Source organism: Hyposmocoma kahamanoa, unplaced genomic scaffold, assembly GCF_003589595.1.
Source record: "Hyposmocoma kahamanoa isolate Upper Pololo Valley unplaced genomic scaffold, ASM358959v1 102, whole genome shotgun sequence".
In the NCBI taxonomy this organism is placed as follows: Eukaryota; Metazoa; Arthropoda; class Insecta; order Lepidoptera; family Cosmopterigidae; genus Hyposmocoma; species Hyposmocoma kahamanoa.
In genome coordinates, this window is record NW_020653337.1 from 7,531,276 (window position 1) to 7,554,190 (window position 22,915).

Consider the following 22,915-nt stretch of genomic DNA (forward strand, 5'->3'; position numbering starts at 1 on the left):
TTTTAAATCATGACGGTTATTGCGAAACGCGTCGAGCGCGTGTCAGATTTGTGACAAATATATTGTTATGTGACAGCCGACTTGTGACAATCATGCATGTATGCATGTATCTAAATTATCGTGATTTCCAAATAATGTAAACTAAGTAGAGAATTATTAAATACACTTACCATTGTTGCAAAACTGTGACTATGGTACTTACAAAAAAAGAGGTAAGCTATTTCATTTATTAGACAAACTTATCATATGTACCCATTGGTAAAATATTTATTTTAAGTGTTTTTTTTAATTTACAAAGTGAATTTTGCAAAATGATCCGTTACTACCAATGACATGCCGATTCGTAAAAAACGAGCATTGAAGATAAAAAAGGTAAAGTCTTATTAAAATAATTACTAAATTGTGATAGTTTACAAGTACTTAATTAAATTACGTGGAATATATTTCATCAGAAATTTCAAGTAAAACAAAAAAAAGGTGATATTGAAGTCAGTAATGGTGTTAACGGCTTTAATACTTGTACCTGCCACGAAGATTCTTATGCAAAAACAGAGGGTTCTTATAAAACATGGACGCATGAAGCCTGCGAAAAAGTAAGCTAACCACAACACAGAGAAACTTTTTTAATAATAATAATAACGCACACACTCATAGCCCCACACTATGGGAAACCCTGTATCGCGGATGCCATGGACATACACATACACAACCACAAATTACACCCAAACTCACGAGATAATTAAAATGTAGGCCATACAAATATTTATCCCGGCCTGGGAATCGAACGTCTCGGGACCTCTGCGTAACTAACGTCCAGTATGGTAACCGGTCGGCCACAGAGGCAGTTTGTTTTTCTTGAATACCTATTGACAATTGATTTTTTTCACAGAAAAATACGTCACGTTGCATAACTGTACCAAAAACATCCAGCAAAAAGGTACGTTGCGACAGGAATATTGAATCAAATAGGTAAGTAAAATTCAAGCTTAAATGTAATTGAAGTTTTTTTCATTACAGAAAGTCGTAAAGAATTATGATACTGGTGGAGTAAAAAACCATGACATCGGGGGAATCAAAAGAATATATTCTCCCTTCAACAAATTCAATGTAGACCGACCGAAACAAATTGTTAAAACGATGCCGAAAAGTCCTTTCATCATTCCTCGAAATGGGCTTTCTCCCAAAGAAAGAAGCTTCATAATATGTAGCTGTCAATCGAAAACCACGCGTTACATTGGACTCAAGACAAGAGCTCTCGAAGCTATGAAATTTAAAAAAATATTTACGATTTACGGGAAAGCGAACACAGTAAGGACAGCTTTAACTAAACGGGGCTGGGTCGAAAAAATACCACCTAATCGCATGAATCTTTCAAAAATTAGAGAAAATAAGCTTAATTCAAAATCCGAGATTAACGAGGAATTAGAGCGATTTCTTTTGTCAAATATGGTTGAACGACAAGCTGCAAATTTTATTTGGGGTACATCAGGAAACATTAACGATCTTTCAAAAAAACATAATGTCTATGCTAAAGAAACCACAAATGTTTCTACCCCACTTATGAATAAACTAGTAGTCGAAACGTTGTGGACCACCAAGCAAGGTTTGTGCAACTCTTTGAAAGAAAGTTACTGGTATTACATAGAAGACGTGGCGGAATTTGATACACCCAGGACGTACAGCAATACTAATGACGATGAGAAAGCAGATTTCATAAAAGATTACAAACTGACTGCTTGCACTAGCTTGTTAAAATGGACTGTTTCAATGGTGGCAAATAATAGACCCATTTTTACGGATGCAGGAAAAATTTCTATGAATGTAATGGTTTTTGCCTTAAATCGGTGTAAAGAATACTTGTATGAGAAACAAAATAGAGATATCGATAGGGAAATATATAGCACAGCTACAGCGGGGCAATGGAACTCGTTTTTAAAGAAATATTATATTTTAATAAGCAACAATGACGTATTTCATACAGATGTAGACCAAAAACTACCTCTTTATATTGACTATGCAAAATTATTGCTGAGAGAAATTCACAAATACCGACCGCAACTAAGCTGCGAAGGTTCTCACAATATTTGGATTGTTAAACCAACACATTGCTCTAGGGGTAGAGGTATTAAATTGGCCTCAAAATTAAATGAAATAACTGATATGATCAATAGAGGATGCTCTAAATACGTTGTTCAAAAGTACATTGGTAAGAAAATATATTTGATATGTTTAAGTTTCCTACTAGCGTAAAATGTTTTGATATCTATCTTCTGTCATATGTTTTTCAGAGGATCCGTTGTTGATTCATGAAACAAAATTTGATATAAGACAATACTATCTAATTACAAGCACATGTCCATTAGTAATATGGATGTACAGGGATTGTTATTTAAAGTTTAGTTCACAAAAGTACAATCTCGGTAACTTTCACGAGTCCATACATCTTACCAACAACGCAGTTCAAAAAAAGTATAAAAATTGTAATGAACGACACAATGATCTTCCACAACATAACATGTGGGATTTAGATACATACAAAAAATACTTAAATAAGATCGGAAAAGAATTGGTTTGGGACCATTTAACATACCCTGCCATGAAGAAAGCAATAGTTGGAATTATGTTAACTTACCAAGACTCTTTGTCCCCATCGAAAAATTGTTTTGAATTATACGGTTGTGACTTCATACTTGATAAAGACTATCGACCTTGGTTAATTGAAATTAACCAAGGTCCTGATTTGAATCCCACGACTCAAGTAACGGCAAAGATCTGTCCAGAAGTCATAGAAGATATTATCAAAGGTAAAAACACTTATCTTTTGTGACCTATAACAAATACAAATAGGTACCTTACTTACATTATACCCTTGTTCCGTTTGACTATCTACTTACTTAATCACACCATACACAAACCACTGACCCGATCTGGGCCGTATTAAATGGGACTTACGCATGACCTAAAGAAGAGTTTTGTGGATTTCGACATACAAGATTTCGTCGCTAAGTATAACAATAACGCGTAACGTAAACTCAAATCAAAGTACGTGGCGGGTATGAATGATAATCAAACCTCCCTGTACACTTAACAATTTAACAGCCGTGCAGATGAAAGTGCTCATTAAACTAGCGATTCTAGCATTGTTATTGTTGGGATTTTGATATTCTTTGAAAATTGAAAAAAAATTGTTGAATTAATGACAGTTGTGCGCGTTTACAGCAAAACTGTCAACGATCCTTCCCTTTCCTTCGTAACGGACACAACTCTGACGCACCAAAGTAGTACCACCTTGGTCGGTATGGAATTCTGTTGCGATCTGAACTTAGGACCTACATCGAAACTGTGAATAAAACAGCCCACATGTCGGAACTCCGGTGAAACACAGACATAACTGCAAAAATGTGAAAATGTCTTAACAATAAAATTTATGCGCAAAAAACAGATATATACACCCGTCCCAAAACTCAACGTCAAGCGGTCACTGGGCGAGAGGCCAGGTTATATCAGTTCTGGTAAAAAAAAATCCATGTCACTTAGTTAAGTGATAATAGGCATTTTTTTGAAAATGTTGAAAATCGATACCCTAGACCACATGTTTAGGTACTGTCATCACAAATTTTCAAATTTTGGAGTGATTTCTTTTTAACGTAAATAACCATGCTATTTATTGCAGTCACAAATCAAACAATAAACGTTATGAGTTTAGTAAAAAAAAATAAGTTTCATTGAGTCGTAGCTTAAAAAAAATATGTCAGCTAGCTTTGACACTTCATTTTTTTTTTAAATGTGCTACACTACCCTGGGCAAGTTATTTTAAAAGATGGCCCATATAATCAAGATTTCAAAATGGTACAATACTTGCCACTCTTCATTCCATAAAAAATATTAAAACTTATTTTTTTCAAAAGGAGCTCGTTTCAAAAAAAACTCATGCCATGATAAATAATACTTTTGTGTGCTCAAAGATTGGCTTTAACATCGCGGAAGTGAGATGGTCATATGTGATAGAGTGAGATGGATAGTGACAACGCATTAAACAAAATAATCTACCCTAACACATGTGAGTGTGTCAACTTAATAATTAGTCGATTGTTGTATTATAATAAATTTTAATCAAAATGAAACGAAAGGAACTATTGTAATACTTTAATGTTAAAGTAAATGCTCAAATTGTTTGCCTTCGGCACGAATACAGGCTCTGCATCGCCTCACAAAAGATCTTTTTATCAATCGTGCGAATCTTCTCAAACTAATTTCTTTCTATAGGTTTTGCATATATTTTTTCCTTTATGCAGCCCCAGTAAAAAAAATCAAGGGGGTTTAGGTCCGGAGAACGAGGAGGCCACAAAATTGAACCAAGGCGCCCATCCACCTTCCGGAATATTCCGTGTTTAAATAATCACGTACAGAACGAGCATAATGCGCTGGGCAACCGTCTTGTTGAAACCACATTTCTCTATAGATGTTGAGTGGTACATTTTCTAGTAACGTTTGCAAATCGTTTTGAAGAAAATCTAAGTAGTTGTCGCCATTTAATGTTTCAGGCAACTCAAACGGTCCAATTATTTGTCCATTTAAAATTCCGGTCCACATGTTGACTTTGAATTGGTATTGGGACCGGTCTTCACGCATTAAATGCGTTTTCCGTGTGCCAGCCATGTACATTGTGCAAGTTTAAATAACCATCTTTTTTAAATGTTGTTTCGTTAATCCATAAAATTTTGTTTATAAATTGCGGATCTTCACGATTTCTCGCCAACATTGTTCTACAAAAATCCAATGTGAGAGAGTAGTCACGAGGTAATAAACTTTGTTCACGTTGCACTTGATACGGGTGATATTCGTGTTGCTTTAAAATTCGATGAGCAATACTTTTCGGTATTCCAGTGGCTCTTTCAATCGCATGTACTGAAGTGCTGGGATCATTTCGAATTTCTTCTAAAATTACGTCGTCGTCGTCTCCTTGAGGTCTTCCACCGCTCGTACGAGCTCTAGGCAATCGTCCTTCCGAGTATGCCAGGTGTACATTGACGAACATACAGTGATCTGGGTGACGCTCTAAGTTTGGGTACCTCTCGCGATACAATCTGGCTGCGGCAGAGGCATTAGCAATGGCATTCACCGTAAATAAGATGCATGTTCGCATATTCTTCCGCTGTGTACAGATACGACATGTCGCGAAACGTGCTAGTTTTGCTAAGTACTAACTAATACAGTTTACACAACACAAATCGAGTCCAGGTAATAAGCCAGAGTCATCAACACAGATGCAATATCAAGTCCAGGGTAGCACAAGCCAAAGTCGTCAGTACAAAAGTTACACGATTACGAGAAGATGCACAGTAAACGAAGGAACGTAGCATACTAAATGATAATAACCAATGATCAATAATAGAGCATCGGCGTCACTATCCGTCTCGCTCACTCTAATTCATGTCGCACAGCGTCACTATCCATCTCACTCTATCACATATGACCATCTCACTTCCGCGATGCTAAAGCCAATCTTTGAGCACACAAAAGTATTATTTATCATGGCATGAGTTTTTTTTGAAACGAGCTCCTTTTGCAAAAAATAAGTTATAATATTTTTTATGGAATGAAGAGTGGCAAGTATTGTACCATTTTGAAATCTTGATTATATGGGCCATCTTTTAAAATAACTTGCCCAGGGTAGTGTAGCACATTTTTTTAAAAATATGAAGTGTCAAAGCTAGCTGACATATTTTTTTTAAGCTACGACTCAATGAAACTTATTTTTTTTTACTAAACTCATAACGTTTATTGTTTGATTTATGACTGCAATAAATAGCATGGTTATTTATGATGACGTTAAAAAGAAATCACTCCAAAATTTGAAAATTTGTGATGACAGTACCTAAACATGTGGTCTAGGGTATCGATTTTCAACATTTTCAAAAAAAATGCCTATTATCACTTATTTTACGATTTTTTTTTACCAGAACTGATATAACCTGGCCTCTCGCCCAGTGACCGCTTGACGTTGAGTTTTGGGACGCCCTGTATTATACATCATGCATTCTTTCATTATTTCATAGAGGATAAAATGCCTATTGAAATAGTGATGTAAATTGTCTTCAGTAGCAAAATCAGAGAAAACACCAAAAACAAAAAATAAAACTTAAGTCGTTTTCCGTAAATTTAAAAAAATCGTTGCCTTACTTTCTCAAACTCGTTACTGAAGTGCAAAAAGTGGATTGTACATACATATATACACATTTTGCAGGCCGATTTCACATCACATTTTCTTCATATTCACACACTGACATTTTGGCTTTTACTTATTCTTAAAGTAATGCATCCAAATTAACAGCCTTGATAAGAAATTTCAAATTAACAGAAAGTTTTGCCATCTGAACAATCACTCTGTTCGAGAAAGTAAGGCATCGAAATGTTAGTTAAATCACTGTCTCACTGGAGGTGTGTTATTGTAATAACGCCCATTATAACTTGAAATCGTTATTTTATTATATTTATTATTCGGATTTATGCATGCCTTCGGCTAAATTTGAGAACCTCGTAACAAACACCCGTATTTATGAACAAAGATAAGCATTAAAAGTCTCAAGTACAACTCAAGTCAATAATTAGTATTTATGAATGATTTTTAAGTCTTAGCTTAATCTTAACTCGGTCTGAGGATCGAGTTAAGTCGCACTTGTATAAAACCAGTCTTTAGCTGTCTTAAGTTTGACTTGGAAATATTTTAACATAAAAATCACTATTATTTGCGTTTTCTCTTGAGTTGCTCTGACCTTTTTTTTTATTTTACGTTTTACCTTTATTTTTTGTTTATAAATCTGTATTAAATTATTTTAAAAATTGACGACTTTGAGGCCTTCATGGCTAATTTGGAGAACGAACATGATTACCGTGTTGTAAGAGCACCTAAAAAATATCTCAGGAATCCTGGCAATATCTTGGAAGTACTGGATTACGAACAGGTTTTCAGTCGATACAGGTATGAAAATTTGATGTGTATTCTTCTCATTAAGTAGGAAAGTAATACAAAGTACGAACTATTTGATATTTATGAATATTGTAAAAGATTCAAGTACCACTGTGGGGTAAACTGCATTACGAGGCTAATATTCTTGATACTTTTTCTAAATAGTTCACAATGTCAAAATACTTCTATAAATCCTTGTATCAATAATGAAAAAATAAATATCAAAAGTTATAGGTTTTTAAGAACCCAATTATGTACCTAGCTACAAAGGAACATCTCCAGTCAGATAAACACCGGTTTTGTTTACTGCTATCGACTTGTTTTGGTTTTTCATTTCACATAGATTCAGAAAAATGCAATGGAACCTACCTTGTCTGTTTTTGAACTTACTTGGTGAGAACCCAAGAAGTTTCATACTTCAATTATTTCAACAAACAGTTGAACACATTGTAATAAATAATTGTAGAAAAAAGTCGTTTAGTGTATGGACAGCAACTGATAAAATAAAACAGAAAGAGATAACTCTAATCTTCATTGATTTTCATCTTCATGTTTTTCATTTTTTCAGTACTGTAAGTTCAGCCATATTAATTAACGAGGCGAAATTTTTCGCGCGGCCGCCGCTAGGTCAAAACAGTTTGATGAATTTCTTAATTCTTTCCGCTGAACAAAAGGCAAAGGTAATTAATAGTCTGTTTGTTAACCAACACAAACAAAAGTCCACAGACTAGAAAACAATTTTCAAAAATTGCCGCTTTTAATTTTTGAAGAAGCAAGTAGGTACTGTCTTTCTGCCGTCCGCTAATTATAACGCGGCGAAGTGACAAAATATTTTTTTGAGATATCTTAAAAAACCATAATCCAGTTTTAGAATATTGAAATTGTTTAATGATATTTCAGCTATGTATCAATAGGGTAAGTTCCGATAAATCGAACACATTAACTAATTTTAACTGTTTTAACTGTTTTTAAAAGAGAATTTTGTTATCTATCTATTGCTATTTATAACAAATGTTTGACCATGTCACTTAGCCGCGTTAGCGGACGACGGCATTGGCTACCAGCTTCAAAGTGAAACTTGAGACTGACCTTGTATAAGAGCGAGCGGAAACATGTTCATAAATATCAAACAACACCAAGTCGCACATAAGCAAAAATTTCACTCAAATCGATTTTAGTGATTTTTTTTAAGTGCGACTTTTATTTTGTTCATAAATACGAGTGTTTAGTTTTTGAACGAAATACCTTCACATGCAATAACGGACAATTAACGCATAAAACATAATTCCTAGACTCTTTTTAAATACAAAATAAAGACAATTTTTTCTAGTAATTCTATACTAAAAAGTTCACATTCGACGGTGACGACGTATACGTCGCGTAATGGTTTGTAAAAATCGAAAATTCCAATTTTTGCCCGTCACAATACGACGGTCTGAATGCAAAAATAAGCTCCGAATGCCGTAATTTGTAGAATCGAATAAAATAATAATAAATAATAATAATAATAATAACGCTCACAATCAACATAGCCCCGCACTAGGGAAACAAAAAATAGAATAGAATATCGTTTATTGCAAGTATAGTAAATACAAATCGCTCATTTGGCACTATATTTACGCAATTGTACTTCTTGTAATGTTATCTATAGGAAATGGATTTGAGATTTGAATTGATTTTTTAAATTTTATTTCATTACGTGTCAAAAAAGTTTGTTACGTGTAAAACTTTGTATTTTTGCAATATATTATATAAATCTAAAATTACCGCCGATTTTTCTTCAAACGTAAACGCTTGATATGTTGCAGATGTGTAATGATGTATTGGTACATTGTATAATCTTTGTATAATATGGACGGTAAATAAGAAAATTATTATCGATGGTCTATTTGACGCCCGGCGCCGAAGGCTTTGATAGCTCGAGTTTGGTATTTTTTTACCGTTCGCGATACATAAATGTTTTTCACCACATTTCCGAGGAAATAAATACAATGTTTATTTCTTGTATGGATAAATAAGGTTCACAACACAACAATTGTAAATTTTGCAATTATGGCGGGTTTTTTGTTTTTTTTTTTATCAGTAGATGGCCAGCTAGCTATTCTTCCACAGTTATTACAACTCGAACTAAAATGTTGTAAAAAGCAACGCATAAAGGCTTAATTTAAGGAAGTATGTCGTGGCACAAATTAAAAAAAATACTCCTTACCGACTATGGCTGTAATGGGAAGAAAAAGGTCCGATGGTTTTATTTGGGACATATAGTCAGGCATCCAGTATATAACCAGAAATAGAAACGAAATAAGGGCCATCTATCCCTAGCAACTCATCCGACAAATGTGCCTTACATCACTTTTAAATATCATTTCTCATTTGCACTGCAATCACAATTAGATAATTGAAATGTTGAAATAGTATACATCGCCAACAACTGACCTGTGGATACGTCTCCGTATAAGGGTAGGTATATGCCAAAAAATTCTGTATTTATTGTAATAAAAGATAATATCTCAATGGGGTGGCTGTTCCATTCGGTGGTGTAGGAAACAGCAAAATATCTAATTACAAAACAAACAGAATCACATTTCATCGGTAATTAAATATTAAACATGTAGTTTTTTCGTCCATTATAGCAAAGCTCAAGTTCAACTGGACGATTTGAAGCGAAACAATTGACGACAACCCGTCAATTGTTTCGAATTTGAGCTGGCTAATCGGAGCGCACAGTTGTCATAGTAATGATGCGGCAGAATAATTTTCAAACAAATTTCATGACATTTAGTCTCTATTTCTGGTTAATTACTCGACGTAGTCTGTTTAGCCATCATGCAATCATACTATTTACGAGCAAGTGGATTTTATCACACTTGCTCGTAAATAGTACGATTGCATGGTACATTTAATTGGTATACATAATTAAATTTTGCCAAAATGACAATTACGTCAATCTAGCACCACATGAACGAAATATAAATATAAATAAATTAGAGAGGTGGTAGCTTAATGTGAGAATGGCTGCTTATTAATTGAGAGGTGGGCTTTTAGAATACCTTTTTAAATAATTTAGTAACGGTGGAGCTCTATGTACAAGAGTTTTTTTTAAAGCACACAATCAACATAGCCCCGCACTAGGGAAACCCTGTGTCTCGGGTGCCATGGACACACACATAGACAAACACAAATTACACCCAAACGCACGAGAGAAATAAATGTAAGCCATACAAATGTTTCTCCAGGCCCGGGAATCGAACCTGAGACCTCTGCGTGGCAGTCCGTCCGTCAGTGGCATGGTAAGGGCGCGTTCGCACTATGTCGTCACGTTTTATTATCGTTGGACGACTGTCGTATCTAGCCTGTTCCCATATCACGACTATTTTTCGTGGACGATTTTTTATCGCTGAACGGCTGTCGTGACTAGCTGTTCCCACTAGGTCGTGACGACATTTTATCGTTTGCACGACAGAATCGTTTGATGCACTGCAGTCGCTTGTATGTTCTCTTGGAAGCCGGTAGTGTGTGTTCGCTCGAAATGGATGAAAACGAAATTTTAATAATGTATTACTTTTTAAAAATGCGGAAGAGGAAGCAAACAAAGAAAAGAAAGTTTTGGGTGCATCCAATGCTACTAAAAAGAATTCCATTAGGGTTATGTCAAACGGTATACGAAGTTGCTTTCTTTTCGGCCTTTATTTTCTAACCTACTACGACCAGAGATGGGCAGTGGGTTAAAATCCAATCAAACCGCCCGTGTTTTCACCAGGGTTTTACCCGAAGCGCAGAGTTTTAACCCATTTCTGCCCTAAATCGTGGGCAGAAAGGAAGAGTACGGAATTTGATATAATTCCAACACTAACAACATAATATACAAGAACTTGTAACAAATTTCTATATTTTTATTATACGAAGAAGGGGCATCTCCACGTAATATTAACCACCTGTCAATCCTGTGGATTCTCAATGAAGATCGATTCAAGTACATACGATCTAACGATTTTTTGTATCAGTTTATTGATGAACTTTTCAAGCGAATCTATTCAATAGAAAGGTAAATCGAACTGTCCTGATAATAAAGCAACAAATATTTTGTAATAATATGTATAATTAAATTTGAACAAAACTCAATTCACTGCAAATATTTAGACGGTAATAGTTTCTGCCCTCGATTTCGGGTTTTAACCCGATTTAAACCCGGCGTTAACAAAGTCCCGGGTTAAACCCCGAGCGCTTGCCCATCTCTGGCTACGACCCAACGCTACTGCAAAGCGAGCAGAGGGCGCGGGGTACGAGAGGGGAGGGCAGGGAGCAGAATACGTGCGGCAGCGATAAATAAAACGTGACGGCAATAGGAGTTGCGACAATCTGTCGTCACGTTTTTATCGCGACGTTTTTTTATCGTCTTGACGACCGTCGTTCTAGCTGTTCCCACTGTGAGGACAGTTTGTCGTTGTAACGATAAAAAATCGTGAACGACAGTTAATCGTGTCGTGTTATATGTGAACGACTTCATTTAAATATGCAAGCCACCAAATTGTAAACTACACGACAATCTGTCGTCACGACATAGTGGGAACGCGCCCTTTGTCGTTTTAACGATAAAAAATCGTGAACGACAGTTAATCGTGTCGTGCTATATGTGAACAACTTCATTTAAATATACAAGCCACGACAAACTGCACGACAATCTGTCGTCACGACATAGTGGGGACGCGCCCTAACCGTTCGACCACGGAGACGGTTATTTAGTATTTATAGTTTTGTATTTTGAGTGTTCAATTTCTACCGCTAAGCAGTAATGTGAGCATTACTGCGTTCCGGTTTGGAACTTGCAGGCATAACGGCCTGTCAATTTATGTCTTAGGATGACGGGCGCAGTTGCAGTGCCCCTAAGATCTTTGCTGAGCTTTAAATTTAAAGTTCTGAGTGGCACTGTATCTGTTATAACATAGGTGTGTCGCTTACCACCATGCGCACGACTTGTTCGTCCCGTCACTTGGTATTATTTAAAAAAACTGGCAAATCAGTTACTTCAAAGAAAGTTCACAAGCGTTGGAAAAAGCGTATAGTCTCCAACACACATTAGGCCAGTGCAACGTACCAAGGCTTATATGACCTTAAACAGCCTGATGATGTACTTAATTCAATACACAAATTATTTATTTTCTCAGTTGTAATCGATTATGCTTGCAACCCACGAGCGTCGACTGGAAAATTTGAATGCTTATATCGCACACCAACACTAACGCCTGTTCGCTATGGTATGAACGAATTAGAAGTTATTGGAGTTCAATTACCGCTTGACTATTTCTATACAGGGAAGATAGAAGTGGAAGGTAGCTCTTATACCTCACATATTAATGATCAACGAGATATAAATAAAATGCTAAGAAGGCTAAAATCCATGTATCAATCAGATATTATGAAAGTACCAGACTGCGACGAGTATTGGGATAACTTAGACCAGGAGACCTGCAACAAAAAGTCACACACAGACGTCGTAAAAAAAGACCATACTGAACAAGTTGACGAATTAATAGTTGAGAAAATTCCTTCAGATCTCAGCATCACTTCGAAAAGAGTGAGCGAGTGTCAAAATTCTACCTCAATATCATCCATTAACTTGTTAAAAAAATGTTACAAGTCGAAGAGTGCGGCTAATTCGAATTCAGATTTGAAAAAATCTCCTAGTAAATGCACTTCGGCGATGGCGTGTAAAGTTCCTTTTTCGTTTAGTAAATTAGACGACGGCTCCGACAGTAAACCAAGCGGTTATTTATTATTACCTGGTACATCGAATGGTACAGCTAATGGTACACCGCAAGGTGGTACCAAATATTCAAAATATAAAATTTTAAATAATGAAGTTAAAGAAAATATAAATCTTGTTCCAAATAAAAAAACAGTCAAAGAAATAACTAAAAAAATTTTCGATTTTTTAGAAATGAAAGAAAATGAATATAAATTTAATACTTAATCGATTCTTTCGCTAAAATACCTCGACCGAAATAAATACTATACCGCTGATTTTTTCATTGTGATTTAAGAAACATCACCATACCTAAAGATGTTGGTTTCATATTTGTAGACGGTCAGAATTGAAACTGGTATTTTAAGATACCTCAAGTCAAGCTCAAACACATTCGAGCCTGAGCAACTAATAAAGAACTATACCTGCATGCCTAAAGTAATGCAGTCTAACAGTTTGAACCGGATCCTAAATTATCAAGAATGTTACATTAGGTTCCCTAGAATTCGAATCCTTTTTATATCAACCGGATTTGACGAATTTGTAGATGTTATGCATTATGTTATATGCAGTATTAACATTAGTCCCAGTCTCAAAATATGTCCGGATATGATGTACAACGATGTGTTTTGTTAGCAACTTGTTGATATATTACCAAATGCATTCAGGTTATAAACATTATCCTTCTAGATAATCATAGTATATAAATTGGACATTGTCAAGTTTGCGCCTTACTCCCGTTTTTCGGGACGATTTTCAGAGAATCTATACGTCTCTGCAACTAACTGAAATTACCGCCTTAAAGCAATAGACCAACAAACAAAATGACATTCATAGTTTAAAAAAGTAAATTGTGGACACTGGACAGAGACGATTTTCCTTCTATACCCCTCAATTATGAAAAAATACAACCCACTGGATACATCACACCCAAGCGTCTGTCGTTGTGTTTGTTGCACTCAGCCTTTTTCGATCGTATTTTTTAGTTTGAAATTCTACGTCGGTATATCGATTGACAAATTGTCGTCGGTATCGATTGAACAGTAGCTTGAGAAGAATATACACAGCGAAATTAAAATATTATCTATGATATATTAAAAACCCAAAAATAATAGTCATCGTTGACAAATAAAACTGTTGAATTTTTGATCATGTTGGCCTTGGTTTAATTTAACAAACGGTAGCGGGTCACATTTGTAAAGTATTCGTTAAAACAGACGAAGACAACTTTACGTATGCATTTTTTGTGTGGCGCTATGCTGTCGTTCTACTTTCCTGGAGTTTAATTTTTTCCCGCTAAAACTGGAATATTCAACCTGAAGTTAGTTGCAGAAATATTGTACAACAGAACAATACGGCTCATGTGCGGATACACATACCTACGTTCTATAGTATTACCGACATACTTATTTTCAGAAATATTGTTAATACCTTCTCACTTCCAGTTAAACATTTTTGTAAAAATAATTTAGTTCATATGGGGTCGTATTCCAGAACTCTACTCAATGCAATTTACGTGTGCTATTATGTTCTCCAGTGTGTGTGGTATATAGCGTACGTGTCTTAATAGCTCTGTCGCCAAGCCATGAAATAAAGATATCTTGCTTTCTGTCTCTCCCTCCCTCCCATCTCGTCTCTGTCAAATCAACATGTCATGAACTTGGTGAACAGAACATAGAATTATTTTGTTCATAAACGTATTTTCTACCTAGAATAAGTGATAATTAAAGATGGGTCGCTCTAGATCACTGAGTAAGTCTCCTAGACGACATCACAAAAGCAGCAAACATTCACGGAAAAAAAGCCGATCGAAGGATCGTTCATCATCGCGTAGTAGGAGTTCTAAACATGCCGAAAAATCCAGGGAACGCAGTTCTAAATCCAGGTACAGTTCACAACATTGTTGTTGTACAATATTTGCTGTGGTAAGAAATGCTTTACCTGAATTCGTGTCGTGGTATTTTTCTCAGAAAACGCTCCCATTCAGTGTCGTCTTCTAGTAGTAGTGACGCCTCTTATGATGGTAGTAGGAGTCACAGAAAGAAGTCCAAAGGACGTAGTAAAATGGACGAAGTTGACCGTTTAGCAGAAATGGAAAGACAGAGGAGAGTACGCGAGGCTGAACAAAAGGTAATTGTTTGACTTAAGTACCTATGTAAGAACTGCTATAAACAAAAGGGAGTCAGCCATGACCATGGCATCCGTAAAGAGCACAAAATATTGGTTTGTTTGAAAAATATTCTATATATAATAAAAGCTAAACCTCTAGAACACTTTACATTACATGTTACTCATTGGTAGGTTGTTGAAGAAGAAGCAGCAAAAAGGATAGAGTTGCTTGTTAAGAAGCGAGTGGAAGAGGAATTGGAAAAACGTAAGGATGAGATTGAGCAAGAGGTTGCGAAGCGAGTTGAAGAAGCCAAGAGGAAGATGGAAAAGGAAATGATGGAAGAGCTGGAGAGACAGAGGGAGCAGCAACGGAGAGAGGAGCAAGCAAGACAGGTAACTGTTCTTTCTGGCCGCCAGTCATGTGTAACAGCAATCCATTACTTATTGCTTTTATACATGACACCACCCTGCAAAACAGTTTTTGTTTTTGCAGCTAATCAACAGTATGTGTAAATTCAATATCTTGTATACCAACATTATATACGAGAGACACTAATAAAAATATTATTTCGATCATATCTGTTAAAGGTGCAGTCAGGTGTAGTTGGAGTGCTTACAAGAATTTTTCATAAATTCTTTTTTGTTGTTACTTCTTAAAGCTGACTATCTCTTAGTTAACTCTACATTTCATTATGTAACTTTGCACGTCACATGCACCTGCCGGGCAGTATGCCATGATCCAACTTATGTAAGTCCGCCCTGAAGGCGACCAACTAGCATTTTAAAATTGTTCACTTGACTGTCCTTGGCAGTCACGTAGTCTATAAGTCAGGTCAGAAGACTGATCAAGAGCCTGAAGCCGTAAGAATTTTATGGAGATGCAGCTTGAGGATCCAGTCGTGATGATGAAGGTATTTTTTGAACATTTTTTTGTATAGCAGTAATTTTCTATTTCAACTGGACTATACATATGATCAATCAACTGTGCACTTGGAAATACTGTTGGAGATTTAATATTTCTTTAGGAGAACCATGATGGATAATATTTAAAACAACTATATATTATACTCATTTGAAAGACCTTCATGTTACATTTGTGCAACTTGGAAGTATCTCTTTACCGGCTCACTGTAGTTGTGTAATAAGAGCAAACTAGTCCTAGGAATATTATAATGTTGTCACAATTTTGTTGTTGACTCTTATCGTTTGCTTAGAACAGTATTAACATTATTTTTTTTAAACAGGAGGAAGAAGCTCGTAAAAGGAAAGAGTTGGAGGAAATCATGGCTGAAAATAATAAAAAGATAGAAGAGGCTCAGCGCAAATTGGTGAGTATTTATATTTCTTCCAAAATCACATTGCTATCCATAGACTAGTCACTTTATATTGACAATGGAAAGGTAAAACATCTGACATGCAATTTTATTTGGTATGTGGAAAACCTGCCTTTTTACGTTTTCCACATAACAAATAAAATTAGAATAAATTGTCTCGCCGGGTCTGGAAGCTGTAAAGGTATCTAACTGAGTGACAAAATATCATGGAATTTCTCATAGATGGCGCTACGGCTAAAAAGCCGTTGAAAAACCAAATACAAAGATACGACACAAGCTCATACAAAAATTCGTGAGGTCCTCTGCATCGTTCCGTGGCTTAGTTGATATAGAAAACGTCGGTTCGAATCATCCGGCCGGATCAAAGGAATTTTTTCTGAGTGTGCGATCTTGTATTAATAATTATAACAAACTAGTGGAGTAATTTCACATAAAATAATTGAATATCAATTCAATAAAAATTTAAATAAAATTAGAAATACGATTTTTTTTCTTAAAAAAATTGCTTTAAATCACATTCCTATAATATTTTCCAAATACATTTTACGCGTTTTACCTTTCCAGTGTCAATATACTTTACTGGTGTTTTGTTGGTCTCATAGTGATCTGATATTTTGAGGTGGCTAAAGCCTCAAAAAAAAATAGATTTAAAATAAAATGTAATGATATCATAGTGATCTTCATAATGTAGTTAGTGACATATTGCTAAGCTCCATGTCTCCGCAAGTCACTTTATTGATATTAAACATCTCATTTATAGGCTGAGGAGAGGTTGGCGATGATAGAAGAACAAAGAAAAATGGATGAAGAAAGACAAAAACTCAAAAAAGAGCAGGAAAAAAGGTTAAAAGAAGAACAGAAGAAAATCTTAGGCAAAAACAACTCAAGACCTAAGTTATCATTTTCACTCAAGCCTCTCTGATGAGTATAACTTTGTTTATTTTAGTTTAGATTTATGTGCATTCAAAATGTTCATGTTTAGGTTTCACTCAATTTTTAATCTTCGTGTAAAAATATTGCTATTTTTGGACCACCTCATTTCTTAAATTGTCTGTTGTGATTTTGCTATTTAATATAATTATAATTTTTTACAATAATGCCTATATATACCTTATAGGTGTTTAGTATGAGATTTGGGCTGAGGTTCCGTAATAATGAAAGCAATAAAATTAGTAATGTAATACAAGTAAAACATTTTCACGTTATTATGTCAATAATTTATGAAACTACAAATACCTATTTCATACATGAAAGGAAACAACTTCAACCCATAAGTTAAAATGCTAATGTTGTGTGAAGCAATAAATGTAGTGTTAAAATCATTTGTACCAATATGAAGATGATTGTAGTCGTTTACTTCAAAATCTATACATTGTCACTTTGGTTGCGGCAGACATTTTGATTTTATTTTTGTATTGTATCCACATACATATAACGTCACTTAGCACAGGTCTATGTAATTTGAGTTGAACATTTTACTTGTTGAAATGACAGTGAAAAATTGTAGTAATAATTCAATCTATAATAAAAATGCTGCTCACAACTACATTTGCACTAAATTTCTAAAACATATATTGTTCCACAAATTGTTAATCATTAAAGCGACAATTTTTCTTAGTAACATTTTTTTAAAGTCATTGCATGTTGTTAGCCTTAATACATAATAACCTGTGTTTCAAAGTAAGTTATTATCCATCCAACAGTGCAAAGTATTGAATTTTCCAAGTTAGATATATACTGAAATGCCTCGAAACAACCTTCCTCTTAATAATATTAATATACATAGATGAAATAGTTACAGTAAGCCTTGTCTGTGACTGAAATAGCGATAGTGTCTTTAGATTATTGTATAGCAATACGTATAGTTAACATAGTATCTCTGGTTGCCGACCACTTAAAATAAGCATACTGCTATAAGTTATTCAACAGCATCTGCCTGTTGCCATTTTAGATTTTGTATTAACGTTGAAGCAGTACGTAGGCAGGGTGACTTAGGGAGTTACCATACTGACTGACGCGGAACTGGTTAAATAAAGCTTATGTGTATTCAATAAGGGCGAAAATGACTTCGCGCATTTCGTTTCCGCTCGGACCACAGACGCATGTCTTAAGGTGCTTTTCCACCGGCGAGACATGACGAGACGAGACTAGGAGAAACGAGGATTGATTGATTTGATGGCAAATTTTCAATTCTCTAGCGCATCTTCGATGTAAATGGTCAGAATTGACGAGGATGAGGGAGGTGAGAATTGAAACATTTGTTAACCGAATTGCTGTCTACATAGAATATTAAGGTAGTTTAACAGCGGCGAGGCGAGACGAGGATTGAAATTTGTATGACAAAATTTCAATTCTCTTAGCCCATCTTCGGTGAAAATGGTCTGGATTGATGAAGATGGGCGAGGCAAAATTGAAATATTTATTGATGTAATATTGGACCATATTGCTGCCCTAAAGAGTATTATATCCTCTAATGAAAACAAAAATTATCGCGCGAGCTCGCCCACATGGTCACGCGCGTGCTCCCAATGGCTATTACTATCAATCGCGAAATTGTGGAGTATGTACGATTTAAGAATTAAAAAAGAGATCGTTCCATCCGATTTTTCTACCGTTAATATATTTAATAATTTACGTGACATGTTACTTCAGCCGCGTATTTATCGCTAGATGAACTGAACAGCACTAAATCTTCACTATTCACAATCACAGCGCGAGATCGCGATGGCTCGCGCGAGCTATTAATGGCAATGTTTGGTGGAAATAGCCCGGCGAGATTTCAATTCCCGTCTCGCCTCGCCGGTGGAAAAACCACCTTTGTGGCATAGACTCTTATAAGCTTTTTCTACTCTTTAGCGACTCTCTTAAGGGCATGAATACCATGATAATTGTTAATGATATTTCCTTTGTAATCAGATAGACCAATGATGCCCAATGTTAGCCCTTACAACATGGAAGATATTACGTATGTAAATAGTTATGATGAAAACAAGTTGCTTACATAGCTGATTAGCATTTCGTGTAAGTGATGAAAGTTACGCACATTCGTGTTGAAAGGGTAATTTCAGCGAATTTAAACATTATTATGTGCAGTCAACAGCGCATCCAGTTTATGCACTTTTATTCGAATATCGCCTCCAGTACAACGGGACAATGTCCATCAATGTGTAACTTGATGTACTACCGTCTGTACTTTTGTAAAAACAATCACGAACATACTGCCAACATAATAAATCATTTCCCTTTAATGTTGCCCTGCTGCGTTAAAAATAAGAAATTGATTGCGAGCCTTAATAACATTGCAGACAGTTTGTTTAGATTAAAATTAGGAATTCGATGAGTCTACAGTACATTTAGGTGTAAGATTTTTTGTATATAATGTTTGTATATTTTAAGGTTATACGAAAGCATCTGGATATGGATTTACCTAGGGGACAGGCTGGATTCAGAGTAGTATGTAACATGGGTCTTAAGTACTACATCCGTGCGAACCCCTGCCCTAAGCACTACTCTAAAACCAGCCATAATATAATTTAGTTACTACGAAATATACTTCTGTTTAGATTTAAGCGACAGCTTGATTAATTGACGCCCTATGAATGAAAAACATAATATAAAAACCTGACTTGTTGGGTTAAAATAAAACGTATAAGAACACATTCTGCGACTGTTATGCTTAGTCAAAGGACAAGAGTTAATATATATGTATATAAATAGAGTGGATTGTGTTACAAAATTATTTTTAGCATTGTGATGTTTGTTCTCCGAGATAATATTTTCACACATTGCATTTAGGTCACGCGAAAGATCGCGTAAAATGTGCTTTATGTGAATACTGTAAAGCCGCTCGGTGACATAAATAATGCCCGGATTTTTCAATGTTACCGACCGTATCATGTCTTTAGTAAGTATATAAGCAAAACAACAAATCACTCTGTAAGTATACATCTAACATACTTAATGAAAAATATACAAAATCAAACATAAAATATAAATAAATACATGATGAACAAAAAATTGTTTAGATAAAATTAAATATGTTCAAGTCTTTAAAGGGCATGATACTCGTCGGTGACAAGCGACCGACACATACTAATGTCAAAATTGTACAACACATGTTTAGTAGCGATACACGAGTTTGAATATTACTAATACTAAACATTGGAATGGGTAAGTCATTCGCTTAGGCGAATCCAAGCACGGTTAATCGACCCGAGTCGAATGATTACCGGTACCGAATGCCCCTGTCATTCGGGTATAATAATCATTAGATTCGGGTGCACGAGTCTAATGATTATTAAATCGGAACCATGTCCATATCAAAATATTCCTGTCCCGGTATTTACCATATCGATGCCATATTTTCTCAAACACGTATCTTATTAAAAGTGATTATTCAGGAGATGACTAAACTTTCTATTTATTTTAAATTTTTTATCAAGGATGTTAATTTGGATGCATTACTTTAAGAATAGGTAAAAGCCAGTGTGTGAATATGAAGGAAATATGATGTGAATCAACCTGCAAAATTTGTATATACAATGCATTTTTTGCATTTTAGTTACTTTGTGCTTTAGGATATTGTTTGAGAAAGTAAGGCGACGACATGTCAGGGAGTATCGTTGTGCTCTATGGAATCTATGTATTAGTCATGAATGATCATTCCAGTCATTCGAATACGAAAACTGCCGTGCTTACAATTTTAACAGTAAATAAGTTTGAAATACGTATAGACTTAAGTGTTCTTATCGTAAGCATGGCAGAAAATCAGTAGGTTACTAATTTGTCATTCGAATGACAGGATTAGTAATTACTAACGAGTCGAATATTGAAATAATTTGCAATCGCCCATCGCTAATGTTTATAGACGAACTTCAACCGGAGGCATGTGGAAATGTTTTTAAATTGTTTGTTAGTGCAAAATTAAACCGTATCGCCGCGTTTGTAGAGTACCTAGTTATTTATTGTGCACTAGCGTGTAACCCTTCACATCGAAAGAATTTGGCAGACATTGTATTGAGAGCGCATCCCGCCCAAGATCTTATGTGTGTCGCCGACGTTGACTTCATTAAACGAGTGCATAAATTTTCAATTATTAAGAAATTAAAAACAGCTAACCTATTTAATTTACTACCAATTCAAATATATCGAAAACAAAATTGTTTTTTTAACACTCATATTTCCTGAAAATTATAATCGTATTTCATAAAAATTATAATCTTAATGAACTTCAATACCAAAAGTTCAAAAAATTTAAGGCTTTTTTGTAATATAATAATTAAGTACCTATGCGTATTGCAACCACTCCATCCTTTCGTTTTATTAAATCGTGCAAAACAAGTTAATTGTTTTATTTGATTCACATACGTAATCTGTCCACTATCCTTTTATCAACGGACATGTTGTCAGCAATGCGGAGGTCTTTAACGAGCCCTTAACCATAATTTGCGGTATTTTTTTTTTTGCACCTTTTTTATATGGCTGTTATATAAGTGTTTTTTTTTTTCAATGGAAAGGGCTGCCGAAAATATATTTGTTATATAATCTGGAAAGAGATTCAGATCTAGTGGATGGATATTATTGATTCCACAAATACAATAGTTACAACTTTGCAAGACTACAGTTGAGGGAAATTTGTATATTAAAGTTTGATCACCACTTGTCAGCTGCGCGCCCGTACTATGTGCGCTCCGCCCACCACCGAGGACGGTATTTCCACGCAAAAGTTAATTTTATTTTAATGAACCATTAGCTACTTTGTTATTTATTCAATACAATTTTTCTGTACAATTGAAATTTGTTCCTATCTGTGTGTATGTAGGACATACATTGAGCTTTTATTTTTATGTTACGTTTGTTTTCGAACATTCCTTAAGTTGGTTATTTTTAACAACAGTGCCAATGATCTTATGTACCACTGTAGAATAATACCTACTAATCTACAGGTTGCAGTTTAAAAAATGTTGATAATTAATAGAAAGATTGAATAAAATAACATTTTCAACCGCAGTCTCTCGACGAAGACTTTACGATCGACGCACATGTGTAATCTATACCAAACGATGTTTTCTATGTAGTACCTATCGCCGGTATTGTGGCCACACGGCTCAGTATATCGTAACTTTTGCGCGCATAAGTATGCGATCGATTAGCGAAGCGGTCTACGTATCCAGGCTTCCGAATAAACACATTCAATTAAAATATTATGGCGCAGGTGTTAACGTGTATGGTGCGGTATGGCGCCCATAAGTGTGGGAGTCTCTAAAACCAAAACACGAATACGTGCTGACAAGACGCCCAACTTTTTACTCGCATTACATTATATATTAGTATCTAGTTAGTATATACGCGCGCGAAAATATCGTTCGATATATATCTGTGGATACAACTGTGGCCACCGTTGAGTCCCCCAGGGAGTCTGTGAACTCAGCAGTTCATTAGAATCCCCTAAGTTAAATGTATGTAAAGTTGCAATCACATATCGAAGTTATGAAACTATATGAAATACTGGCTCAAGAACGACGATGTTAGAAAATTGTGGTCGGTGTTCGGTGAAAGACATCGTACTAACAATTCTAGCTAAAGCTGGAACTCGGGCTTAATTAAAAGGATTGGCCATCAACGCCCCAACATCATACAATTGTTAAATGCAGAGAAAGAGATTCTGAACAAAAGCTACGACAAGTCAAGAAAAGACGCAGTAAGCTGTATCAATGCGGAAATAAAACACGTTTTGTATGGAAGCGTGCTGACAAATGG

General features: G+C 35.3%; 2 protein-coding genes across 3 annotated transcripts; both read left to right on the top strand.

Annotated features, from left to right (window-relative positions):
- The first annotated feature begins 72 nt into the window (after positions 1 to 72).
- LOC113236537 (tubulin glycylase 3A-like) lies at positions 73 to 13,768 on the top strand. 2 transcript variants are annotated; one of them, XM_026472657.1, is made up of 6 exons: positions 73 to 212; positions 453 to 593; positions 890 to 937; positions 1,018 to 2,206; positions 2,289 to 2,804; positions 12,136 to 13,768. In XM_026472657.1, exons 1-6 carry the CDS (start codon positions 192 to 194, stop codon positions 12,939 to 12,941), a joined length of 2,721 nt encoding a protein of 906 aa, XP_026328442.1. In that variant the 5' UTR covers positions 73 to 191; the 3' UTR covers positions 12,942 to 13,768. The 2 variants fall into 2 exon arrangements, with proteins under 2 accessions (XP_026328442.1, XP_026328451.1); XM_026472666.1 differs by lacking the exon at positions 453 to 593.
- A 391-nt stretch (positions 13,769 to 14,159) lies between these two features.
- LOC113236597 (UPF0430 protein CG31712) lies at positions 14,160 to 20,644 on the top strand. The gene is made up of 5 exons (XM_026472745.1): positions 14,160 to 14,598; positions 14,684 to 14,843; positions 15,015 to 15,215; positions 16,067 to 16,150; positions 16,917 to 20,644. Exons 1-5 carry the CDS (start codon positions 14,444 to 14,446, stop codon positions 17,076 to 17,078), a joined length of 762 nt encoding a protein of 253 aa, XP_026328530.1. The 5' UTR covers positions 14,160 to 14,443; the 3' UTR covers positions 17,079 to 20,644.
- The last annotated feature ends 2,271 nt before the right edge of the window (positions 20,645 to 22,915 follow it).